Raw genomic sequence first — 24,118 nt, 5'->3', positions numbered from 1 at the left:
TATCATGAAAATCAGCTATGTTTTTTTGCACATTTAGTACCTTTGTAGTCTAAAAGTAATTGAAGTGTCAAATGCATTTTGAATAATAATTCTAGAACATTTATGAATAATAGAAAATGAAACACTTAAGTTCAATTAGATTTTAGTTATTATCATTTAGATATATATTATTTAGAATATCAAGTTATATCAGCGTGCATAAACATTCTTAAAGGTACATGGCCATAGCGGTTAAAAAAATAAGTTTAAACCATTAAACCAAAAAAACATTTATTTTGCAGAAGAAAAATATATTTTTTAGTTGTGCTTTGGCAAAGCCAAATGGATGAATGTGGCTGTGTTTGTATGAATGGTTCTTTCTCAAAACTAAAGAAAGAGAGATTTAATTACCCTATTGCTCATTAAACATTCATAGGCTTAAAGGAGAAGTTCACTTTCAAAAAAACTTTTGCTGATAATTTACTCACCCCCATGTCATCCAAGATGTCCATGTCTTTCTTTCTTCAGTCGCAAAGAAATTAAGGTTTTTGATGAAAACATTCCAGGATTTCCCCCCATGTAATGGATTCTATTGGGACCCAAACGGTAGAAGGTCCAAATGACAGTTTAAGTGCAGCTTCAAAGGGCTTTAAACGATACCAGACGATGAATAAGGGTCTTATCTAGCGAAACGATCGGTCATTTCCAAAATAAATAAAAAAGTTTAAGTTTTATAAGCACAAATGTTCGCCTTGCTCTGTTCTGTGATGCGCGTTGAAGACGTCACGTAATACGCAATTACGTTGAAAAGGTCACGCTTGAAAAATTTCTGTCCTGAAGAAAATGTTCTTTTTGGCTTTTTAATATTAAAACACCCAGGATACGCACACGAATGGGCATTTTAAACGATAAACTGACACAAATACATTTGAAAATGTGTATATGGTCCTCCTTCCGCACATTTGTAAACACGTCAAGCGTGACCTTTTCAACGTAATTGCGTATTACGTGACGTCTTCAACGCGCATCACAGAACAGAGCAAGGCGAGCGTTTGTGCTTATAAAACTTAAACTTTTTTATTTATTTTGGAAATGACCGATCGTTTCGCTAGATAAGACCCTTATTCACCGTCTGGTATCGTTTAAAGCCCTTTGAAGCTGCACTGAAACTGTCATTTGGACCTTCTACCGTTTGGGTCCCAATAGAATCCATTACATGGGGGGAAATCCTGGAATGTTTTCATCAAAAACCTTAATTTCTTTGCGACTGAAGAAAGAAAGACATGGACATCTTGGATGACATGGGGGTGAGTAAATATCAGCAAAAGTTTTTTTGAAAGTGAACTTCTCCTTTAAGAGATATAACCAATTTAGATGAGAAGGATCTCAAGCTGACTGAAGATATTACTGTAGCTATCTATTAATAGACAAGGTACTTGAAAATAAATTCCAGTGCAACAGCAACCCATAATGAAATGAGAAATGACCCTGCACAACATAATGCTTTTTACAATGAGCTCGGTTGGAGAGCTACATAATATGGCAATTTATCTGTTAAAAAAATCACCTGCTGAGTATAAAAACACCATATCCATGTTAATTTTACAACATTTCAAATCCCTCAGTTCTCTCCAAAAAGCCAAACCTATGTTGGTTCTTGTTTTATTACGAGCTCTGTCGCGTTTTGGTTTGAGGTTTGAGATTTAGCTGCTCCGTGTCAACCTTTCTTACTCGTTGTGAAAACTAACCTATGTCACTCCCACAACATACATGTGTCAGAGTAGCCGGAGCAACTTTACTCTATTCACGGATATGAAGAGACACAAACAGGTGAGTGACGTATGAATGCAATTTCCTGCGAAAACCATCCCGCTTATATATAAACACTTATAAAAGGCTTACCATCAAGGAAAGACAAAAACAAGACTGAGTGGTGATGTATTGACTATATATTTTGTTCATTTTTAATGAAAAAAAGTTACATACCTTTAAAGTACTGTATATGCATGTGTATAAAATGTGCAGGCCACTTTCAGGTTGTTGTTGTTGATTGTGTCCCACTGGTTGTCTTTGTCTTATGTCAAGCCTTCACATTCCCTACAGTTAGGCTTGTACTTGCAGAGGTTTAATCTTGCATGCAGCACATTGAGAGTGAAACTGCAGTGCTAATATAGTTAAAGGTGTGAGTGCATGCTCACAGTGTGCTTAGTTGTTATGTGACAAATAGATTACATAAAAACTATTTTTTGTAGTATTTTATATTTACTTTCTAAGGAAGTTAAATGCAAAATGATGTGCAATAAATTCTTGCAATTCATGTTACGGACAACAGAGTGCGGTAAAGGTTCATGGAAAATTGTGCTAAAATAAATCAGAAACAATAAGGAATGCACAAGAAATAGTCCGTATAGCCTAATAAAACAACTCATCTTGCTAAATTTCTGGATAACCTCATATAACCTTATAAAAAATGTCACAGTGGTCTCATCAGTGTGGCAACATCTATGGGGACAAAGTTTAGCTCAAAATTGTCACCGTAGCTGGAGATGACATGATGTGCTCCCTTGACCATTACTCTCTGGCGTCATGATAGGAAGCGCAGAAGCTCTGCTGTGATTGGCTGTTTAGCTCAGCTGAGAAAAATGTCGACATCAAAAGACAACTCTTTCCATGTATTAATCGATAATAAATATACAGATTGCGGTCACTTTCAAGTGAATCAGAATGTGTTTTTGGAGGCAACAATTTTCATATTGACATAATCATAGACCACATATTTCACACATTGATGCATGAATGTTGAAACTAAAGCAATGGCACTAAAAGGACGAAATAGCCTTTGTCCGGGAATAAACACACACACTGGCCCAGAGCTGTGACTGTGGTCAGGTCACATTTAAACGGCTAAATGACTCTGTGTGTGTGTGACCACATGTAGCACTGAAGATCTGCTGGATCAGATTACACACCCTGATTAATCATTTAATCTTGTTAACTGCAACTCCTTTCATCGGTAATCTGGCTGTTCACTTCTCAACACTTGGCATCATGATTTTTCCTACCAGCATTATAAAATGACAAGATACATTTTATGGTAAATAGTTTTGCAACAGCACATTGTGCAAATCAAACTTTAGCCTACTGTTGGCTATGGCAGGGTTAATGTAGGCTACTAAAATATCAATGACACTTAACATAACACTGACTGGTCTATTGAATGACTCATTTTTATTTTAGTGCACAGGAAGGAGACATTTTTAATAAACACCAGATTTTTTTCTCTCTCTTTTTTTATTAAAATATCATTTTTTATTGTTTAAACAGCCTATAAAATAGCCACAAAGATTTAGAGAAAAAAAAAGTATGCACAGCATGACACCTTTTCCAATAGTAATTTACATAATCAAATTAGATGTAAATACTTTAGTTCGGTGGGATCCATGGTCAAGACTTGTCCCAGTAACTGGATCGTCCTGTTAACAGTGCTGAGCATTTTCATAAGACACGGTACATTCTCAACTGTTCCAGAACGTTCCATTGAGGTATTGAATAATACACACTCCAATTGTTGCCACAATCTAATATGTTGAGTAAACTGTAGTTTGCAACAAACACACATGACATGGAAATGCAAGCAACCAGTACCCGGAAACACACACATGGGAGGGATTCAAACTTACAGTAGGCTTTTTTTTGTGCATGAGAGCGTGGGGGTAGTCCGAATCATTTGAGAGAATCGGTTCGTTTCAGTGAACTGGTTCAAAGAAAATGGTTCACTGGTTCGATCAATTCAACCAAATCGTCACTCAGTAGCCTAGTGTTCTAGCAGCTATTTGTTTAGAAGCCCAGAATAATATTTTTCATACTGTCGTGAACATATTTAAATATTTTTTTTTAATTCTGCTTTTTTGACATAATGATAACTTAATAATCATTCAACTACAACAATGAAAACATTGCATTATTATTATTAGCCTACATTGCAGTTATATGTAATTTTTGTCAGTGTCATAAAATGTCTTAAAAGTGTTTGTAACAATATTTTTATGCAAAAAAAAAACTATGTATTATTGCATATTGTTAGTAATTTTTTTTTTTTTTTGCATACAATATTGCCTATATAATATATAAAGCATAAATATACACACAAAGCAACCGAAAAAAATAAAGTGCCCGTACTGTTAACAAATACACTTTTATTTACTTTATTTAGGCCAACTTCTATTTAACAGTTTTATCAAGCTAACTAGTATTATAGTAGTTTGCAGTGTTGGGTAAGTAATTAATTACTACCATTTACATCTTCAACAGCGTAATTAGAATCCCATCAACCTCGACTAGTTGAACAATACAAGGATAGACACGAAACTGCCCTATCAATTCTTTCAAATGAACAGCAGGGCTAAAATTGCATAAATTATTCTTGAACTGACCAAAGTGTGTAAAGGGAGAAGGTTACATTAAAAACATAAATTTTAACATTAGGTTTTTATGTTAAATTGTTTTATATAGAATTGTTGTAGTCTATACAGTATTTAATACAATTACATCAGAAGTAACAAATTAAATTACAGAAAAATTCAATCACAGTAAAACTTTTCACAGGAGTGTAATTGAATTACAGTAATTAAAATACTGTTGGGAAGTTGATGTTAAATGGGAGTCATTCAACTCTAGACAGAATCATTTCAAAGAATCGGTTCAAAAGAACGATTCGCGAATCGAACACAGCTAGTGACACACACTCCATACGGCCAAAGGTTACACTCAGAGGCGCTCTCAGTGGATAACCCACGCCTGGCTCTCTTCATAAACCTCCGGTTCTGGTTGATATCCCCCTCGGTCGCGTGATATTACGTAAACGACAAGCAGGAGGATCGGTAAAGTTGCTCAAGTGTGCGACTTGGACGTGGTGTCTGATGTAGACTCGGTTCTGAGTTGGTCTCGTACGGTCTTCCCTCCGCTCCACACCGCTGGCCTTGTATAATTTCTCGACAGCCGGGAAAGAGGCGCTGGTCGCGGGTATGGATGCCCTGTGGATGCTGTCTGTGCTGCTGGTGCTCCCGCTTCTGTTATGGACCAGCAGCACGTTCGTTTACTATTTCAAGAAGTGCTTCTATGTGGCGTACATGATGCTGCTGGCCGTTGCCACCATACCGATGTGCATTCTGAAAAGCGGCGGCAGAGACATTGAGAATATGAGGTGAGTTGTCAACAACGCAAGTCACACAATGTTTCCTTTCTACTCTCGTGCATTGATTCAGGACACTGGGCGGCCATTATATGTGGTTATTGGATGTTACACCGAAAATCTGGCTATCACAATATAGATTAAAAGACAGGAACATGTTTGCTATACACATGCAATCACCCTTTTTATCGTTTACACGTCCGATGCATGGGTCAGATTGCTTGTTTATGTACCCACATATGTTTTTTATGACTGAAATGTAAATGCATTTGTAAAGGAATGCATTGCATCCGTTTACCCCGGACAGATGTTCAGATCACGGTAGTGAATCTTTAGCCAGCTCGCTAAGAGCAGTGAACGCGAGAACACATGTAGAGAGAACAGGCCTATGTATCTTATATTTAACTCGAAATAAGAATTAATTAAGCTCTGTATGTTTTATCTACACAAGATAATGTAAATATGCGGTTAGAGCGCGTGCATATTCCACTTGTATGTGTTTAAGGCTATCTGGTTTAGCGTCTCGTGCAAGCCAGAGATGGCGTCCAAAGCGTGTGTTTGTTTTCTGATGATGTAACGTTAGTGGAAAGGTGTGAAACGGTTGCTTTACTAGTTACATGGTCTAGTTTGTCAAATACAAGACTTCCTAGTTGTATTAATGAGGCCATGATGGATTGGTTTCATGGCTCAGCTGGTGCAGAGTTCATCCTGGTCGATGGTGCTAGATTAAACCAACAGTCACACGTTTCACACAGTGGACAGTTGATCGATGGAATTGCGGATTCCATGCCATCAGTTTAGAATCAATGTTCGCGCCGAAAATAATTTTGAATGACCGTTCCGTAACGGTCTAGAATGTCGCTGCCATAGTAACGGACGTTCTAATCTAGAACATCGGATGTTTACTAGTGATGGGCGGATCGATCCTGAAGTATCGATACTTCGATACTGACGTGGTATCAAAAAGGATCGATCCTCACATAAAAATATCGATCCAAATGGGTGTTTTTTTACCAGTAATTTTTTATTAATTTAGCACGCAATTCAGTGCGTAAAATAAGCTTCTAAGTGGAAAAAAGCGAATGTTAGCGGATAATTGTGTAGGATAGAACTTTTTCTCCTAGTCATCTGGATACAAGACAAAACCAATCAATCACAGAGAGCGTTCGATGCTGGTGCTTCGCTGAGCTCACAGGCCCAGTGCGTTTTGGAAACAAAGCCTTGCTTAGATGACACAGAGAAACAATCGGGAGTTATTTCGCAATAAACAAACCAAAAGTGTGCATAACGGTTCAAAATGTTGACGTCAGTAAGTTTTTTTTAAAAATGAAATTAATATTTTTATTCAACAAGGATCGATGCATTAAATTGATCAAAAGGGACAGTCAAGGGTTTTACACTGTTAAAAAAAATCTACTTCATATAAATTGTTCTTTCAACTTTGTTCATCAAATAATTCTGCATAAAATGTATCATGGTTTCCACAAAAATATGAAACTGTTTTCAACATTGATAATAAGAAGAAATGTTTCCTGAGCAGCAAATCAGCATATTAAAAAATATCATCATGACTGGAGTAATGATGCCGAAAATTCAGCTTTGATCACATGAATAAATTACAGTTTACTATGGCATAGAAAACAGATAGCCTATGTTAAATTGTAATATTACAGTTTTTACTGTATTTTTGATCAAATAAATGCAGAAGAGAATAAAAAATCTTACAGACCCCAAATTTTTGAACAGTAGGCTAGTACTAGTAGGCTAGTACTGTAATTAGGGTCGTTTTGTAAAAGTCACTGACTAATAATTACAGGCGAGTTGAGAGCACAAATCACAAAATATTTAGGCGTAGTAGTCATGAAAACGTATTCAGATTTATCATATTAATGATGCATTCACCTCATAAATCATGACACACTGCTCTAGCACAGGAAAGTGCATACAAATTAAAGTGCATGCTTTTAAAATGAAAAAGTATTGGTATCGGTATCGATATCGGCGATACTGGCCCTGTATTTACTTGGTATCGGATCGGTACCGAAATTTGCAGTATCGCCCATCACTAATGTTTACACAGAATCTCCTATAGGTCCTCCTGTCAAAGTCAATATTTAAACTGATTAACATAAACTAGGACTGTCAATACATTAAAGGGTTAAGTTCACCCCAAAATGAAAATTATTAAGAATTATAATTATTAATAATTATTAATAATCCCATAATTTACTCACCCCCTAAAGCCATCCTTGGTGTATATATGACTTTCTTCTTTCAGACAAACACTATTGGAGTTTTATTAAAAAAAATATCCTGGCTCTTTCAAGCTTTAGAATGGGAGTGAATGGTACCTGAGATTTTGAAGAGAAATATCCATAATTACAACTTTATAAACTGTAATCACTGGCTTTCGGTAATGCCCGTCCGCACGTTCACAAGAGAGTCGAGTTCCGTCGTATGATGTTGGACTTAAGGCTTAGGCTTAGCGTAAACTTAGGTATGAGTAGACGCCTCTCATCGTTTAAACAAATAGGCCTGGGCAGAGACTTAATCTCTTCTGACATTTCTCTTTAAAAATGCTTGTTTTAGACTTTGTGACCGGTGTTTTGTTTTGCTCTATCCTCTGTTCTTCTATCCTCGTTCGTCAATGCGCCATGCGTTGGGTCAGAGGTAGGGCTGGGCCTGCGATATCACCTGCGATAATTAATGCGATATAATTCAGCTTGTCAGTGAACTACGGCTCTGTGTAGTAAATGCCGCTCCATCTGAAAGCAGGTGATGGCGATTTACTACTAATCAAGGAACCGGCTTTACTGACGAGATGCGCATAACAATGTCATGCGATATATCGCCCAGCCCTAGTCAGAGGTCACTCTTCGGCTGGAAATCGACTCGTGTACGGCTGTTACCGGACGCCAGTCATTATAGTTTATGAAGTTATAAATATGGATATTTTTCTTACAAAAACGCATCGTTTCGCTTCAGCAGGCCTTTATTAACCCCCTGGACCCGTATGGATTACTTTTATGATGGATGGATGCATTTTTTTGGGGTTCAAAAATTTGCTCCTATTATAAAGCTGGGAAGAGCTAGAATATTTATATATTTATTATTTTATTATAGCATGGCCAACCTATTGGGAGCCACTGTTCTAGAATGCAACCGTGGAATGTAAATAGGAATGTATTAGTAACTCTCATTTACATCTCATTGAATATTTTGATTATAGTTTCCCATAGCCTCCCATAGACATTATTCACTGCTGCGCCATCTTTGATTTTTTAACGGGTATGAAAGCGAGGTTGTCAGGGATAGACATGCATCTCTTCAGTGGGTTGTACTATTATTTAATGTGTTTTTGGATTGTTCTGCTGACGAAACACTGCAAAAATATCTTTCCAAGAGATTTCAGTAGACAAAAAAACTTCAGACGACATGAGCTGTGGAAAATTATAAGTGATCTGGGAGCTTTATACTGCTTTTTAACTTTCCTATGCCTTGTCCTGTAGACTTCCATTGTCAAAATTATTTTCTTAATCTAGAACTGAATCTGGAACATTCATTTAAATAGGACATTTAGTCCTTTATTGAAGCATTTTTACAAGTTGGGGTCCTTGTAAGTAAGTTTGGAGAACTCAACTTTTTTTGCAATTTGGCCCTTACAAAAATAGCAAAATCATTGTGAGTAATGAATATCAAGATGTTAAATTACAATTGATATGAATGTTTTCAGGAAATTGTATATAAACCTGCATGAGTGGGAACTTTTTAAAAGTACAAATATTCCATGTCTCAATTGGGAGGCCATAAAATCTACATGCATGCTAATGATTAAAAATAAAAGCAAAAAGCTGTTTTAAATTGAGTATGCCTTGACACACACCATATGCCATGTCAAGTTTATGTCAACTGCACACATGGTCAAGTCACTTTTATTTATATAGTAATATACTTTCAGTAAATACTGAAATATTCAGTGAATATAAATCCACTGTATTGTATACATTGTTCCAGCACAGCTTTACAGTGATAAACAGTAAAATCAATATGCAAACAGAATTCAACTCTGCTGTAAAGCACCTCTAAATAGACAAGAGTGTCATTGTTCAGCTGAGGTCAATTCAGTCATTGTTAATTCTGTTCAATAACTGTGTAAAGACTAAAGAGCATCAAATAAAAATTTATTTAAATGATATAGCAGCTGTGTAGAAAACAGTGACGTCATCATCCTGCTCAGTTCACTTCTCATCCAATAGTGTCAGTGCAGTCAAATCTGTAAAATCGCTGAATATTAAGTGTCCCCAGCTAAGCCAGCCAGACTGGCACAGACAGGATCTCTTGTGTGATATGAAAAGCAGCCTTGTGTTTGTGGCCTTCACTAATAGTGTGCATGGGATATGAAAATCAGAGACCTGAGGTCCGTCTGCATATGCACAAAAGATCCCGTCAGCGCCTGTCCCGATGTTCTGCAGCTTTTAAATATGTTTGAAAGAGATTATTTCACATGTTCATTTCTGCCCTTCATAACAGTCAGTTCACTCACGCGCAGGGCACAATGAACACACTGGGCGCCATAGAATAACAGACATCCGTTTATTGCAGTCATTAATGCAATCATCTTTCCCAAGTGGAAGTTCACTGATATTTTATACTGCCCGTTTAGTGATTCAAGCTATCAGTGCCATGTGTCGAGTTTGTAGATGAGCCGGTTCAGATGAGCAAGTCTGTTCAGGACAGTGTTTGAATGTGGGGGTGCGACGTTACCCGGTAATTACGCCAGGAGAGTGTGAGCTCATGTGTCAAGTGTTGACTTGCCGTACCTCGGCTATCGAGTGTTGAAGTGTTGTCATGCGTGCAAAACACTGTACATACTAGAATCTGATCGTGGCAAATATGTGGAGACTAATTTATGCAAGCTTAAGTGTTTTGGTCATGGCAATTAAGGGTTTAACAGGATGACCTAACACCCTTTTTCTCTCTCTTTCTCTTTATCAGTGTGATAGGAAAGAGTGATTAAGCCACATGGAGAGATGATGCAAGGATTCTGAACTTATATTGGGTGAAAGGGGAGAGCTTACAAGGCTAATAGAGAGGGAGTCAGTAGAGCAGTTTCCCAACCACTGTGACAGGTTGTCAGGTGTGCCGTGGAGAATTATCAAATTCCAAAAAAAAGAAGAAAAATATAAATGAATATAAATGCTACAAATAAGAATATATTGTCGCTGTCGGGCGGAAACCTTGTATCTCTATATTCCGTCGTTTATTTTAAGAATCAATGCTACTGGTCATCCTTTACGCCTGTATGTGGGTTTTACAAAATAATTAGGCCTAACCAATGAAAAGTATTCAAATTAGCTTGTTGTGACTAAACGAAGTAGGCTAACTCCAGTCAAACCTCATAACTCCACCTACATCTATCATGAATGAAGTGATGCACACAGGTGGAGATAGATCGCTTCTTGTTTGCAATGCAAAGGTAAACAGAACTGATGTTTGAAGAAGAACAGTGTTTTCTTTACTCAAGAAACTGTCTATACTTCTACTGTCTATAAAGGCTAATGTTCTTTTTTTTTGTATTTAAAGAATTGAGAAGAGTCTTAGTCTGGTATTTGCTGGTGTATATGTGTTAAATATCCTGTGCATAGCCCTTCATCTTTTATATCATGATATTTTGTCCAAAGTATTCAGCACGGAGCGCCCACATATCAACAATAAACTTTATAACCTGTAAGTTGATGAAAACCTAATGTGATGCATTGACTGCTTCAGATACGGCCATTCTAATGATGGACGAAACGCATATCTCTGTCATTCGCTGGTCAACAACCTCATAACTCCATTTGATCTTGATTTTCATCAAATGTTAATATTAGAATGACAAGTGCAAGTATCTGGCCATATATAAAGCCACAAAACCAACTTTGACGACACAGTGTTTAATTATTTAAACAATACCAGGTTTCCGCCCTTCAGTGACGATATGAAAATGTGTTGTTTTATCATCACCAACAACACCATCTAGAGACAATCAGTTTATTCTTTTACATGTGCTTACAGTAAATGTGGATTGGAGATTTAAAACTTCAAAATGGACACAAAAAATTATGTTCCAAGTTTTATGAAGTCATGCGATTAGGAACAATTTTTATTTGTTATTCACTGATTATTTTCCCCTGTAGTGAGTGGTTAAACGCTGCGACCAGATAATTGTATTTATTTTTATTGAATAGTTTTGCAAGTTGTTCGTCGAGTCAGTGAGTTTGAGAACCAAATGAGTTTGATTTATGACTGTAATAGAATAATTGGAAAGATCTGACTCAAAAATGACTATTACACGAGTCATCATTTTATAACTTCGGAAGACTTGGAATATGTTGTACATGTTGTATTATAATACATTCATCGTGGCCTGTACCAGCTTTACCTTAGTATCATTAAGATGCGACGTTTTTTTTTTTTTTTTTTTTTTAGTTATTTTGTCGTGTTTTTATGATTTTAATTAGTTATAATTTTAATTGGTTTTAGTTATTTTAGTACAGTAGTTAAATTAAATGAGATTTTTATGGTTTAACTGTAATAACCCTGGCCGGTGCATTATTCAAAATATCTCCTTTAATGTTTCACAATAGAAATTAAGTAATACATTGAGGGTACATGAAGACAAAATAAACCTCTCAAAAAGACTGTAGTAACCTTCAATTGGAGTTGTTGTTTGTTCTTGATAAGCTACTCATGAATTTAACATTGATAACTATGATAACAGCCAAGCTTGGCAGGGTTTAAACTCTTGTTCCTTTGTGCTTGTGTACTAGGGTTAACGTGTCAGAGCACAGGCTGACATTTATGATAAGAGTTTATTTAAGATGTGTGTAGTAACAAATAAAATATGTTTGCCGTTCCATAGCTGGTGGTAATAGAGTGTGGGGATGATGTGTTTTTGTAGACCAAAACCTAGAAACAAGTAAGCATTTTAGCACTTCCTGTTCCATCGTTCTGAAGTCAGTGTGTTTTTGGTTAAATGCTTGAAATAAAGTCTGTGGTGTAAGGCTGAACGCTATTGGAAAAAAATAACATTGCGAAATTTAGTTTTTCTGTGATATATTATATATTGTGATATGAAAACAGTTTCATCACTTTCTTTCTTTACAATGGTCCCAGTGAACCGTCACGAGCCCCTAGCAGTCAATATCCCACTATGACACAATGGATCATTCAGTGTGACCTTATCTTATTAGACCAAAACGCACTTTAGGGTTGATTTAAGTTTCATACACTTGTGTGTTTTCTCCTCTTCTTATCTCTAGGAAAGCAGAGATAAGACTTACATCACTTCTCTTGTTGCCCTTCGACTGAAAATTACAACCAAAATATATCAGTATTTTTTTTTTTCTTCTGAGTTGTGTTGCGGCAAAAATAGCAACAGTAAGTAGGCTAGTTCACCAAGTGCAACCATTTGACGTCATCGACGCAGAATGCACTGCGCACCTAAAATGGCGCCCCCCCATTGTCCAAAATATGTATGAAACGATGTGGATTTTTTAAAATAACGTACGTTTTTCATGGGTTTTTTTACTACATATTTCAGTAAGAGACATCATTTACGTTATATTAAGCCATGCAAGTCTTAATACCCGGGGTTTCCTTTAAGGCCCGATATACTCGCGTTCGTTTTTTCGTTCTTCATTTAGGGGTAAAACGAAATTCGAAATGCGTGACCAGTGATAGCGAACATACGACACCGACCATACAGCTGAGAGCGGAGTTTAGATGAATATGTAAATATGTGCCAATGTGTGATGACCAAATCTATGTGGCATGATGTTACTTTGGTAGTACCATGGTACTTTTCTTTTTGTCAGAGTACATTCTTGTTGTTTGAATAAGAATGCATAATGCACAGTGCAGTGAAAGTATAAGATGCAAATGCATTTTTATAAAAAAAAAAAAAAAATCATTGTACTGATGGATTATCATATTCATATACTATGCTATTTACATGGTACACTACAGTTCAAAAGATTGGCGTCAGTAAGTTCTTTTCTTTTAAGAAATTAAATACTTTTATTCAGCAAGGATGCATTGAATTGATCAAAAGTGAATGTTTATAATGTTACAAAAAATCTATTTCAAGTTAATGCTGTTAGGGTGAAAATTCTGCTTTGTCATCACATGAATAAATAACATTTTAACATGTATATTAAAATATAAAACTGTTATTTAAAATTGTAATAATATTTCACAATTATCCTGTTTTTTTTTTTTTATCAAATATATGCTGCCTGAGTGAGCAAAGGAGTAATACAATTTTACCGACCCCAAATGTTTGAATGGAAGAAATGTAATTATTTTTCTTCTTGTTCTTTATACAGTCACATTTATACAGTTCCTATGACAGAGAAATTTTCGATATATATATATATATTTTTAAATTCTGTGTAATCATGAGGTAGATTGATTGTTAAGCTAAACGAATTCAAACAATTCAAATAAACTTAGTAAAAATAGCAGTCCAGATTTATTGCAGAACTGGCTCAGATTCTTGTAACAAAACGCACATGCAGTGACTGCTAAGAGCGAGAGCTGTTGTTTACCATTCACAACATGTCAAACTCAAACCCTCAGGGTAATTTCACAACCATCACTGTTGAGGAAATGCCTGTGTAAACTCAGGAAACAGACATGCATTTTTGTGCATTATTGAACCAGAGCTAAATCAAATCAAATGAACAGTAAATGTTTATATTTAGCAGGGTTTTCTCGGGGCATTAAAAAGCATTAAGTCATTAAAATCAATTTATTTGAATATAGCCTTCATAATTAATGATTTTTATTTGCTGTTGCAAAATATGTACGATAGTGTGATAAACGTGGAACCAGTTTGGTAATTGCTTCCGTCTGGAGCAAAATAGCCGTGATGCGGAGATGACATTTTGATGACATGGGCATTTTGTAAAGCGTTGGACAGGAATAAAACTAGACCAGAAAAATGGGAAAAAGTACAAATTCCAGCAGAAATGGCGTTCAAATATTTAACGCTATTAACGCAGCATCCGTTAATTTTTAAGGCTAGTTAATATACTGTCTTTATGTTGGTTCTACATTAATTTGGAGATTAACTGTGAAATTAATACATTATAAAATATATAAACTAAATGTATACAACAATGTAAGTGTTTTTAATTGCGATTAATCACATAAATAATTGTGGTTAATACAGTTTTTTTTTATTTTTATTTTTTTTATCGATTGACAGCATACTATATATATATATATATATATATATATATATATATATATATATATATATATATGGTTAGTCATGGGTCATGTATGGCATTAAAAATAAAAAAATGGCATTACAAAGGGCATTGAAAAGCATTAAATTTGATTTAAAGATACCTGCAGAAACCCTGATTTAGTGTTTGGTAAATCAAGCATCGCTTTACTATTGCTCATACTTGGTACTTATTACTTGGGGTGAAGTGTTGTGCTAAACCACTAACCCTAAGTATTTGAACACGATTCATTGTATCATCTTTCAGGATCCTGAAATGTTTGAATGAATGAGTTTTGTTGACTCTCTTCAGCTGCGGTGTTGCATAACCGCAGATGTCTTTAGCCCACATTTGCTCCACTTATTCACATTACTGATATGAAGCTCTTGTGTGTTCAAAGGTCTCACAGATACTACATCTTTAATCTCTCTGTTCTATCGCGCAACATCACTTCAATTTTACTTTTCATTTGTATGTATGTGCAATTACTAATTTTAGTTCTTCAATGTCAACTCAATAACATAATTTCAGTTAGTTGCCAATTTTCATTTAAAGTTTTTCATCTTATATTTATAACAAAATAGTTTTATTTTAAGTTAACTATGAACCTTGTCTAAGAACCTTGTCTTTTACACACAAGTGCATTCATACATGTTAGCTTGGATAATTATTGCACTCATAAACAAGATATTAGTCACTTTAGTTTGCCTAAACATGTTTGTTTTTTTTAGAGATTAAAACAAACTTTTTGACCAAATCATTTTGGAATGCAGAAAATGTGTATAATTAATGACATGGTGCTTGATGGATATTATTAGTGTTGTAGTCTTCTTTATGCTTGTACTTGAAGCTAGTGATTCGAAAAACAAGTTACGGACATGATCAATACGCGAAAATTTGCATTTTTGATGGGCTGTTACGATTAAAATCGAGAAAACAATCTACTATTAAAAACGTTTGATTTCTGCCTGGTGAATGATAAAATGGTGGGAAAATTCCTTGCATTGAATTGAAATCGATATAAAAGCCATATTTGTGAAAATGGATTGAGTGACTGTTATCAGTCGGGCTCTGGATTGTAATGTCTGTTTACTTCCTGCAGGGTAATCCGGTTCATGGTTCGTCATGTGAAGTATTTCCTGGGTCTGCGCTATCAGGTCAGCGGTTGGGAGCATCTACAGACAGAAGGACCCTACGTCATCATCTCCAACCACCAATCATCTCTCGACGTGCTAGGTGAACCAATACACACAACCAGAGGTGTAAAGTCCAGGTTCAGAAAGTAAAAGTCCTCCTCAGTATTTTGTTCCAATCACCTGGATTTGCTAATTAGCCCAGTTTTTCAGCCAGGAGATAAAGTAATTAGTGAATTTGCTGGCTGAGTTCATGGGTGGAATAAACATATGGCAGGACTTTTACTTTCTGACCCCTGGACTATACACCTCTGCACACAACCAATCAACACTTCACGTCAAGTCAAGTAACCCACTCTTGCTTTTTAAAACATGGTTGGGATCGCAATCTGGCAAAAAAAGCTCTGGGTCAAAATCCTGTTTTAAGAGCTCTGCCAACATGACCGGACCTGATGAATTAGCTTCTTTCTACATGCACACCCAGATGTCACATGATCATGCTGATTCTCTCCTCATCTCTGCAGGCATGATGGAGATACTGCCGGACCGCTGCACGATGATAGCTAAGAAGGAGCTGGTATGGGCCGGGACGGTGGGCATGATTTGCTGGCTGGGAGGAATCGTCTTCATCAACCGCCAAAAGACCAGAGACGCCAAGAATGTCATGAGTGAAGCTGCTAAAACCATGTTAGCCGACCAGGTCTCGTCTTTACTAAGTCTTCCTGACAATTCATTCAGCTCAAACCCTGTTAATTGATGGCAATACGGTATATGCTCCTATTGAGGTGTAGTTTCCTTTTTGATTTAAAAAAATCACATTTACATGTTTGTCATTGTCATGTGACCCACCAGCATCAGTTGTGTCACTTCACTGCCATCCACAAATCCTCTTTGTTTTTTTTAAATCCATTTTGAGAAAATGAATAGGAAAAATACTTCTGTTGATTTCTGAATACCAAACAGTCAAACAACAGCAATGATGTCATTGTAATATTTTGCATACTAAATTGTGGTTTGGTACTTCGTTGCATCTATTTATCCATCTGTATATTAATCGCTAGTTATTTTCATTCGGTGCTGCAAAGAATCTCATTTTGCGTTTTAAACTTTCTGTAGATCCGATTGTGGGTGTTTCCAGAAGGCACACGGAATCAGAACGGCGGGCTTCTTCCGTTTAAAAAGGGAGCGTTTCATCTGGCCATTCAAGCACAGGTGAGTGTTACTCCCGAATGTTGTTTATATGTCTGTTTGGTGTTTTAAAATATACTTTAAGACAAACCATGTGCAAATTCACCAGTCTACACCATTGCAGAGTATTTTCTCCTTAAAACTGCAGTGAACTAGCCTGGATGCCAGCCAAACTTAGCCCCACAAAAATTTTAGATCGGGAAGTTCGGTCTGGACTTGATCCGTTGTGGAGCAGTTATGCTCGAACCAGAGCTGTTCGGACCAATCAAATTGTCAGGGCGGGCTTTATACGATGATGGACAGATGTTCAACAGTAACGTAATCATCCACGTCACCAAAGAGCGCTTGGGTTGAATTCGTTTATGTAACCAATCCCGTCAACGGCTTTTCTCCACTGACATTCGATGATGTTCAGTGTTTTTAGAAGGCAGCGGTCTGACTCTGTGATGGTGAACGGGAACATGGTTTGGGCAACACACTATTAGACGTTTGATAACATAGACAAGGCAAAGGCTAATCATATGAATTACCGTTATGTGTCACGTTGTAAGAGCAATACATACAGTAAAGCGCATTCCCATTCTAATACATCGACTTGTAGACGAGCCTGTATAATTCACTCTTCCTCTTCTTTTCTGGTTCAAACATATATGGCTGAATTAAACCAGTATTTCCACTTGCCGTTGTTTAACTAAATACTAAATGAGGCAAGGGTGTAGAGTTACATTAAAGTTCAAGAAGGCATGAAGCAATTGTTTTCACAGGAAAAGACTTTTAAGAATGTCATTTTAATCGTCAAAGATGAGTTTTAAGGGATACAACTTGACCTGATCTAACCTGACGTGTTGGTTCAAAGTACAAAGCTTGAGTAATTTACCAGCTTGAGCTCAAAGGTCCCTCATCAGCCCATGAAACCTGTGTCACGGGTCAGAGGTCGTAAGGGAGACTCTGGCTTTATCCTTGTAGTGTTGTGTGTTATCTTCACCAACAGAGGGAGCCGTTGTTTCTTATATTCGCTCCTGTTCAAGTGCAGCCACATAGAAACTTTAACTCTTATGCAACTGATCTGCACAAAACTAATTTCCAAAGCCACATGAAACATTCCTTCAGCATTTCTTCCTTTGAGGCTTGTGAAAAAAGTTGAAGCCAATTGGATTATATTTGTATTGGACGAATGAAACCCACGGCGGTTTGGTCACTGAAACTACTTCCTGTTTCACTTTATAGGCTTTATTTTGAATGGGGAAAGTAGTTTGTGTGTTTCTGTATATTAATTAATAATTAAGATTTTGAATGTTTTTGGAAAATGTCTCTTACTTGCTAGTTAGCTATGCAGTGCTAAACAGGGGCAATTGCCAGTTATCTTATTTGTTAGCAAATAATCAGTTTTTTTATACAAAGTTTTATTATTTTTTTTTTTTTATTCCCACTGACTTACTACTTTATAGACCCCATGAAATGGTTTTAAAGCAAGTTTTCTTCCCGTTTTTTTTTTCTTTTTTCTTTTTTTTTTCTCGAGAAACAGGAAGTTAGGCTAGTCATGTTAACAAAATCCTTCTTTTTTGCTGTTTTGTAATAGCTAAACTACTTTATTGTGTAGTCAATCTAGAGAGCATTTGATTGAACCAAATTTTACATGCCTCTAAACAATCAATATTTTTGGTTATTTTCTCTGAAGCGGGAAGTAGGTTTAAATGCATACTGTTTATCTGCTAAAATGCTATTTTGTCCATTTTTAGGAGTGAACTAGCATATACATTAGGCTCAATGCTAACAAAGCCTTAGGGCTAATAATAAAACTACATTTGTATGGCCACAAAAAAATATTTTGGATAATTGCTGTAATGTTGAGACAAACCTATCAATAGCCGAATATTTGAGACTGACTTTGGGCTGGAAAGGGTTTATGTCCGCACTTTCCCCTCAGAGTTGTTGTTGTTGTTGTAAAGAGGTTTTGGAATGAATTACAAACGTGAAATTATTCTAATCGCAACAAGTTCATGTGAGGTAACATTAATTGTGCAAGTAAACAAATATTTTAGAAAGCGTGTATGTATATGTGGCTGTGAGTCTGTGTAGTTATTAATAGTCATTTTACTTTATTCTGAACTTAGTCACTACGTGTGTCTGTGTGTACATTTGTGTGATGATGCATACTGATAACAAAATGGCAGGCTGACATAAACAAAACCAGATGAGCATGTGCGTGAAGGCCGACAGACATCACTTAATCTAGACCAGAGTAATGGAGCCCTGATGGTTCTCATTAGTTAAGGCAAAATATGTGAACAGTCTATGCTTTTCTTCTCTTTATCTGCGTTTAACATCTTGGCATTACGCAGCTACACCACATGTGACCTGACGGAGTTTTATACCTGGTCTAGACTTTGAGATGTTTAGTAGAAATTGTTTAATTTGGGGTGTCAGCAAAATATTTACATAAATATGTGAAATACATGCAAAATATTGCTAACCTTTTAAAAATGTTATTAAATGTTTAATTTATCATTTTATTGTTATTTGACAACATTTTTTAAATATTTATTTGTCAATGTGTTTCTTTTATATTTATTTAGAATTTTTAATCAATTAGTTGATTCATATTATTTCATTTGATTATCTGTGTATATTAGTAAAATATAAAAATATATGCAAAATATTTTTAACCTCTCAAAATGCTATTTCAAATAAAAAAATGTATAAATTTGTTACATTTAGCTACATTTTAAATAAGTATTTTAAAATGTATATGTATTTTTCTTTCATGTTATACATATTCTTTTTTATGTATGTGTATATATATATATATATATATATATATATATATATATATATATATATATATACATATACATATACATATAAAAAAGAATATGTATAACATGAAAGAAAAATACATATACATTTTAAAATACTTTTGTATGTGTATATATATATATATATATATATATATAAACTTTAATACAAAAATATTCAAGTAAAACATGAGCATTTTAAATATGTATTTGTCATTTTATATTTATTTCTATTTGTAAAATATAAATAAGTAGTTAATTCTTTCACTATCAGACACCCTTTACACACACTGTCCAGCTGTGTCGTCATGAGAACCGACCACTTCTGCGTCTATTATTAGTCTGGGAGGATAGTTGAGTCTGTGTCTGATCATATTTTTGTGTGTGAGAGCGTTTCTAATCCCTGCTGATTTACTGTCTACTGCACATCGACCAACCATCCCTCTCTCTCTCTCTCTCAGGCTCCCATCATACCCATCGTGTTCTCGTCCTACAGTAACTTCTACCTACGAAAACAGAAAGAGTTCAAATCAGGTAATGCACATTACAAATGTATGTTACAGAGAAACACAGGGTTCCTGCACAATGTGGAAAAGTATTAAATGTGATTTTAAGTCATTTCCAGTTCTGAATAAGTATTTGAAATGATTTGTGTTTCCAGACTATTGGCCCTATTCTGATTTATAAACTCTAAAAAATGTGAATTTCTGAAAACAAGCAGAGTGTTTTTCGTGGCATTTGGAGCAGGCAGCCAAAAGTTTAGTGGTTGTTTAACACGACTGAGTGAATTCAAGACGCACATCTTCATTAAACAATTAAATAGTATTTCCAAACATTATTACTCTGGCATATCCTGCAATTATTTTGAATATAATATTTTCTGAATTAATGTAATCAGTGCTGATATTATTTTAAAATGTATGAGTAAATTCAACATATGTTATATAATGTATGCAGTCATTGAAAATGTGAATATTATCAATATTCTTTTATTATTATTTTGACTATTATTTTATAACTTATATATATATATATATATATATATATATATATAATATCTCAATTAAATAATAAATTAAAGTGTAAATATTAAAATGCATGTTGAAAGGTTACAAATATTTTGCATATATTTCACATATTTAAATATTTTACAAATATTTAGCTGAAACTCCAAATTAAGCAATTCCTAAATGTTCATTACAGCCACAGTCGCCGCCATTTCTACATTTTAAAACATTTAGGCAATTAATGACTAATGAACATTTCCACATTGTTTCTAACAGGAACCATCACTCTGAAAATTCTTCCAAAGATCGAGACAAAGGGACTGACGGCAGATGACGTCACAGCTCTCTCCGACCAATCATTCGGCGTCATGCACTCGGCCTTCCTGGAGATCTCCAGCCAAGCCGCCCAGTGCAACGGGCCTTCCAGCCACTGAGCGCTGCCGTCGCGCCCTTTCTTTCGCTCCGACAACAAGGATGGCTCGAGACTACGTCGTTGCCGCGGTGACGGTAACCACGACAACCAGGCGCTTTAGTATCCTCTCCGACGGCCCCGTGAAGCAGGAACACATGTCCATACAAACAAAAACACACAAGCATTCACGTTGACTACATACAGATGTCATTTTAGCCAAGTTTTGATCTCCCGTTGGACTCCAGGGGGCGCTAAGCAGCGGAACAGTGTTTTTCTTTCACCTGGCCTGGTGCGACGCTTTGTTCCGTGTCCTTTTCGACGTCGGACTGCTTTTGTCGGCGACGGGTTGAGTTTTGGAGCGACGCCCTGAGAACGTCGTGGATGTGCGTTCGACATGCATGCCTTTTTGACTTTCTCTGTTTCTCTTCCTTTCACTGATTTTACAAGGACTCGTTTCGTTGGTTCGTGTAGCTCGCTTTTTCTCGAGGTACTCTGCTTGCATTATGGGAAATCGGTGACAAATATCTGTTCGTTTTTTTTTGTTTTGTTTTTCATATGCAAGTCTTATTGGTTGCCAGAGGGTGAGCGCTCAAAGATGCCCTTTTATTGTTTTAGATAATTGATTTAAAGGAAAATTGCTGACCAAAAAGTGAATTCGGAAATGTCCCAATACACTCCAGAGTAAAGCTTTTTGTGTCGTCACAACCAAGGATTTTGAAAAAAATGCCAAGAGATCGTTTCGCTGCTTTCAAGGTTAGTTCTTAACGAAGCTTTATCAAGTGCGGCTTCTTCCTGTGCCATGTGTCCAAAGTGTCTCAGCCGGTGGCTGCGTAATGCTAGAATATAGTGAGAAACGCTATTGATTATTGATCTGTGATCAGTTTGATTAGCGTTTAGGGATCGAAATACGTTCCGGCTGGCTTAAGTTCATTGCTTTGCTCGTTTCTTTTGTTTTTGTTTCTTTTCAGGCTACGAAATATCAGATTTCATTCATACAGATGTATTTAACATTGTTCAATCCTATTGTCTAAAGTAGAAACCATTTATAAGTGAACTATTATTTTAATAACTGATCGAATAAGTATTATCTAACACATTATATAGACTATGGCACAAGGAGCCAACTTAACTAAAATGTGTTTAAGAGTCATTATTATTCAGACTTTTGATGGACGAAATCGAAAATCAGAAATTATTTTACATATGTTAGCAGATGGTAGCATCAAAACCTGGATTGTTCTTCCAACACCTCTTATAATATGAGAAACCAAGAAATGATTATAATGTAAATCACTGAGGTTTGTAATGTTTTAAGTGGATATTGACGTATAGAAAAATGATGCCGCTAAATTGCACTCTAGAAATGAACCATATTCGCAGATCATTCTTAGATCAGATATTAAACTTTAAGTTTTTACCAAGGAAGTCCATATGAAAAATATATATTTGAAAAATGTTCACAATTTAATCTCAAAATTACTAATTATTTAACATCTATTTATTAAACCAGACTGTATCACCAGCTTATGGCAGGATAATAATATAAATATTTGTAATTATTATTTTGCGCTGCATTTTTGAATCTTATATTTAATGCTTGATGTTGCGGTTCTTATTGTTTAAGAATGTATAACATCCTTGATATAATATGTACAACGTTATTTAAGAGGACTGAACTGTACGCATTTCATTATAATGGCTCGCTGAGCTGAAAGACATTTTCAGAACTTGATTTGAACGAATGTTTGAGTTGGTTATTGCTAAATGTCCAAATAAAACCCAGTGATTATTATTATTATTATAATTATTACCACTAGTTGTACAAATTTAAAAACTGATGCAGTTATGGAACCCTTTTATGTTGTGTATTAGGTCACAGATTTTCTAAGGCCTTTTCCTTTGTTTTCAGTGTAATTTCTGCCCTGCTGACTGAAAACCGTGCTGCGTACACGAATCAATGTACGAGAGTGTGTACAAGGTGTTGTGGGATTTTCACCAAAGCTATTAAGGATGTATAACAGGGGAAAGCTTGTAAAAGCTCTGATTCTAAGATCCGTTAGACGAACCTGTCAGACATTTCACGGGCAGCCTTGTGTACGTGTGTGTATGAATGCGTGTGTGTGTGGTCCATTGTGTGTGCTGAATGTGTTTCTATGGTGACCAGACACACAAATGAGCTAAAGCCCATTGTAAAATCTGTAAAGTCATATAAGACGATGATTATATATAAAAATGTTGATTGTGGTAGAATCTGGATGCGAACTGTTAAGAACATCTAGGACAAAGAGTTAATAAAGTCTGTTTTTCCAATATAAATGTTAGGATTTGTTCTTGATGTCATCTGTGTGTGTATCTTTTTCGTTGTTTTTCGTTATCGTTTTACACACGCACAGGTTTACATGTTTTGTGGGGACTTTCCACAGAAATGGTTTTTATATTGTACAATTAAAAATTCTATATATAGTAAATCATTTTCCAATTTAGGATGTTCCAAAATGCACGTAAAGTATGAAGCTAAAATGGTTTCAAAATGAATGCATTTACAAAATGTGATTCACAAATGTGCAAGCTAATTCACATAAAAAGTTTATACATCTGCAAACATCAATTCACAAACTTATTACCTAATGCAGATAAATGTTGAATGTCAATTTGGTTGTGCATGTGCAAACATGAGTTAACTTACTTACACAATATGATTAACAAATGCTAAATTCATATTCACCAAAAAAAATTATATAATTTTTCATATATACATACACACACACATTGTGGCGAGCAGTACGAGGGCGGTGGCGTGATTGATAATGAGCGACGCTCCGTTCTCGAATCTCTCACGGAGGAGCAGAAGCATAAAGGAGGAGCGACAACAGTGAAGATCGAGAGAGGAACAGGCCTGGATTTATGTTGTTTTCTTTGTTGTATTATGTGACAGCAGTCGTCCGTGAGGGTCTGCTGTCTTTTACTTTCGTTTTGTATTTGTTCATTTTATTATTAAAGTCTGTGAATGTTCGCCGGTTTCTGCCTCGTCCTTCCCACAATAACGGACTTTGCTATATATATAACCTAATTGTGTTTTTTGAATTACTGTTTGCATATTTTGTCATTAATTTTGAGACTATTGTAGCTCCATAGTAA

The 24,118-nt window shown here is 35.7% G+C and overlaps 1 protein-coding gene across 1 annotated transcript; it reads left to right on the top strand.

Moving 5' to 3' along the window:
* Nucleotides 1-4,680: 4,680 nt before the first annotated feature.
* On the top strand, nucleotides 4,681-23,992 carry agpat2 (1-acylglycerol-3-phosphate O-acyltransferase 2 (lysophosphatidic acid acyltransferase, beta)). The gene is made up of 6 exons (XM_084136160.1): nucleotides 4,681-5,182; nucleotides 15,548-15,681; nucleotides 16,103-16,278; nucleotides 16,695-16,790; nucleotides 20,023-20,095; nucleotides 20,845-23,992. The coding sequence occupies exons 1-6, from the start codon at nucleotides 5,004-5,006 to the stop codon at nucleotides 21,000-21,002; spliced, it is 816 nt and encodes a 271-aa protein (XP_083992286.1). The 5' UTR covers nucleotides 4,681-5,003; the 3' UTR covers nucleotides 21,003-23,992.
* Nucleotides 23,993-24,118: the final 126 nt, after the last annotated feature.

Source organism: Abramis brama (assembly GCF_963993115.1).
Source record: "Abramis brama genome assembly, chromosome: 15".
Classification (NCBI taxonomy): Eukaryota; Metazoa; Chordata; class Actinopteri; order Cypriniformes; family Leuciscidae; genus Abramis; species Abramis brama.
Note: the sequence above shows the minus strand (reverse complement) of the source record. Positions and strands in the feature narration are given on the sequence as shown.